General features: G+C 33.1%; 1 protein-coding gene across 1 annotated transcript in view; it reads right to left on the bottom strand.

Annotated features, from left to right (window-relative positions):
- The window catches only part of LOC108521481 (tyrosine-protein kinase JAK2-like), a 4,430-nt gene extending 958 nt beyond the window's left edge, over nt 1-3,472 (bottom strand). Inside the window, exons 1-4 of the mRNA XM_017861337.1 lie at nt 3,348-3,472; nt 2,475-2,613; nt 578-729; nt 277-427 (exon numbers count right to left, since the gene is read on the bottom strand). Coding sequence (XP_017716826.1) covers nt 277-427; nt 578-729; nt 2,475-2,613; nt 3,348-3,359 — 454 coding nt within the window. The 5' untranslated portion in view covers nt 3,360-3,472. The remainder of the gene's footprint in view (nt 1-276; nt 428-577; nt 730-2,474; nt 2,614-3,347) is intronic.

The raw sequence follows: 3,472 nt of genomic DNA, 5'->3' as shown, positions 1-3,472 counted from the left end.
AAAAAAAAAAAAAAACACTATAATTTACAACTCATTAAATGGAAAACTAAAATTAGGTTGCTGAAAGAGAAAAGGTCTTTTTTTAAAAAAGGAAATCTCACTCAAGGAGATTAGAATATGTATAAAGCATGAAAAGCCATATGAACATAAGAAATTAAGAAGGCCTAAATGACATCAAGAAAATGTTTTAAAGGAATTAAAAATTAGTAATGATTCATTAAATACAATAAAGATAGAAAGCTGGAAAATCAATAAGATCACTCCATAAATACATACCTGGAGTAAACAAACTGTTAAGATCTCGTATGATGGCTCTGAAAGAAGGCCTGAAATCTGGCTCATAATCCATACAATTATTTATAAGGTTTGCTAATTCTGCCCACTTTGGTGCAGGAAGCTGGTGCCTATCTTCATAAAATTGCAGCTTCTATAATTAAAGAACCACAAACAGAATAAATTGTGTAATGCCACACCAACCTTCTTTTCAAAATTAGATGGGCTAAAAAATACAAATCATGTGAAAGTAATATGAAAGTTCAGAGATAGAGTAATTCTAACTTAGTCTATATAAACTTACTCTTTGAGAATCCAGAGCACTTAGAGGTTTATCTCCTCCACTGCAGATTTCCCACAAAGTGGTACCAAAACTCCATTTGTCTGTTGCCAAATTTAAATTTTTAGGATTTTCAATGCATTCAGGTGGTACCCATGGTATTCTCTCCTGAAGAACTTTTAAATGATAAGAACAGAGTAGGGTTAAATAATTCACAAGTAAAGCAATCTTTTATATGTAAATAGCTTTAAAGTTCAAATCATTTGAATAATCAGGTCTATTTTCTGTATTTTGGAGGGGGTGGATGTGCAAGTGCACATGACTGCATAAGCTTAAGAGCCAGAAGGGACCTTCAAGGTCATCAATTCAATATCTCATCTTCAACGATGACAACATGGAGACACATGATTAAGTAATCTGCCCGAAGCCACACAATTTGTTAGCAGCAGAGACAGAATTAGAATCCTGTACAGTGAGTTCTGAACCAATTAATCTTTCCATTAAACCGTAGTGTCTCAACTGGCATACCATTTTTCATTAGTTTTACCTTCAAAAAAAATTTTTTTTTCTTTGAGACAGGGTGACACTCTGTCACCCAGGCTGGAGTGCAATGGCACAATTGCAGTTCACTATGCTTTGACCTCTTGGGCTTAAGTGATCCACGCAAGGGCTTTAGAAAGCAATCAGTCTCCCAAAGCATTGGAATTACAGGCATGAGCCACTGCGCCTGGCCAAATCTTTTTTTTAATATAGTTTATCCTAAAATTGTCCCATGATACTTTTTGGTATTTCTTCACAATGCGTAAGTGGTAAAGGTAATGTTACATCATTCAGAGATGTTCCACTGATTTAATAGCCACGGCAGTTCTCACTTGCAGATGATAAAAAAAAAAAACAGGGACCAACAAGCGTTTATAGCAGAGGCATGGCTAAATTGCACCAAAATATTCTAGGTATATGGAATTGATACAGGTGGGCTCTGCTCAAATCATGGAATTTCTCCAGTAAAGTTTCTATGGTCTTTGATTCCACCAGAAGGACTGTATTCAAGAAAGGAAGAAGCAATATAACCCTACTTTCTGGTATTCTGACATAGACAGACAAATAGATTGATTGACAAATACGTTCACCATATGAATACTTTTTTTTTCCCCATCTTCATTTCTGATTCCAAAGGATAAAATTTCCCAGAATACCAGATGTAAGACCCTGTAAGAATTTTGTGCCATACTCTTGTACTACTGCCCAATTATCACTGTCTTCACTGTCAGATAAGTCATTATGTACTATTGGCTTAAATTGATCAATTTAGAATCTAAATTTGGAACATCCAATTAGAGAAATTAGCTAAGATAACAAAATTCATTTATAATTATCTAGACCCCCCAAAAAACCCCTCTCAACTATCTGACTGAAATTTGTATTTTTAACCCACTGTGTTAAGTAGTAAAGATTAACAAACACAAATGAAAGTTTTTTTAAGGTTTTAAAAAGTCAGAATTAGCTGGATAATTAAACTAATTTTTTCACAGAGGGTAGAAAAAAATCCTAAGATCTCAGGCTAGATAAATTTTTATTTAGTGATGAGAAGAAAAGAATATTTAGAAAATTTACTTGTGGCTCAAGGAATATTAGAAAACCTCATATTAAAAATGGATAAAATCCTATCCTTCATACATAATTAGAGATTAAAACTGTTTTTAAAAAATCACCTCACAGTCCATGGTTATATGCTTATAAGAAAGAAAAATAGAGACTAAGATTTAACTAACAATTTAAATGGCTAAAAGTGATAGACAATTTTATTATTAATCAGGAACATATGAATTAAATGGAGTTCAAGGAAAATTAACAACATGCTCTTTACAACACTGCCCAAGTAAAGTTTAGTAACATTATATATAATCCCTCTAGAACTTACTGTCCTTTGGCAAAACTGTAATACTAATGCCAGGATCACTAAGTTTGATGAAAGGAGGATTTCCTGTCTTCCTGTCTTCTTCTCTGATAAGTAGAATATTTTTGGCGCACACATTCCCATGAATAAGGGTGTTTTCTTCCTATTAGAGTTAAACACACATATATTCAAATATCAATCCACAAATATTTAAGCATTTAGTAGTTCAAGCCCCAAAACAGATTTAAAGAAGAAAATATATAAGATAGCATAATAAATATTAATTTGGAGGCATGCATTGAGAAAAAAGGAAATTTATGACTCCTAACTATGCTTCCTGTTTCACATTTTAAATAACACAATAATCTATGCTTGTGATGAAATGTATAAATTAAAACTACCCAATGCCACTTCACGTGAGTTCTAAGGCTGAGATGGTTTGCGTTTCTGGATGAGAGCTGACATTAAGAAACACTACTTCAGTTCTGCAGCAGAACACAGGTGCACCCTGAGGCGTCTGATCACTGGCAGGCCCCCTGGTATTCTTCTCTGTCAATGCTGCTTTCTCATGGACCATAATGTACAATGGCCCAAAAATACAGAAGCACATGTTGCTGCATAATTTTTGGTTGAACTTTCTAAATCCAAAAGACACAAAATACAGATTGTCTATTAGTAGTTCTAAGATATTGATGGGATGACAAAACTTTTTTTCAAAAGTGATTTTACATACATAAACATATGCCTAAAGTAATCTCTTTTATCACCTAACACAGACTGTTTTACATGAATTGGCATCCAATTACAGATTTATTTTTTGTTTCCAGGTAAAGATAATTTGTATATTGTTTTATAAAACAAAACAGTATCTTTTTGATAAAATGATATACTACTTACTAGAAAATGCATGGCCCATGCCAACTGTTTTGCAACTTCAAGTTTCCACAATATATTTATACAATTTTATTCTTTTCAGGTATGTATCTAGTGATCCAAATTTTACAAACTCCTGAACCAGAATA

The sequence above is a fragment of the Rhinopithecus bieti genome, unplaced genomic scaffold, assembly GCF_001698545.2.
Source record: "Rhinopithecus bieti isolate Rb0 unplaced genomic scaffold, ASM169854v2 scaffold_61588, whole genome shotgun sequence".
NCBI lineage: Eukaryota > Metazoa > Chordata > Mammalia > Primates > Cercopithecidae > Rhinopithecus > Rhinopithecus bieti.
The sequence above is the reverse complement of the archived record's forward strand: the minus strand, read 5'-3'. Positions and strand labels throughout refer to the sequence as shown.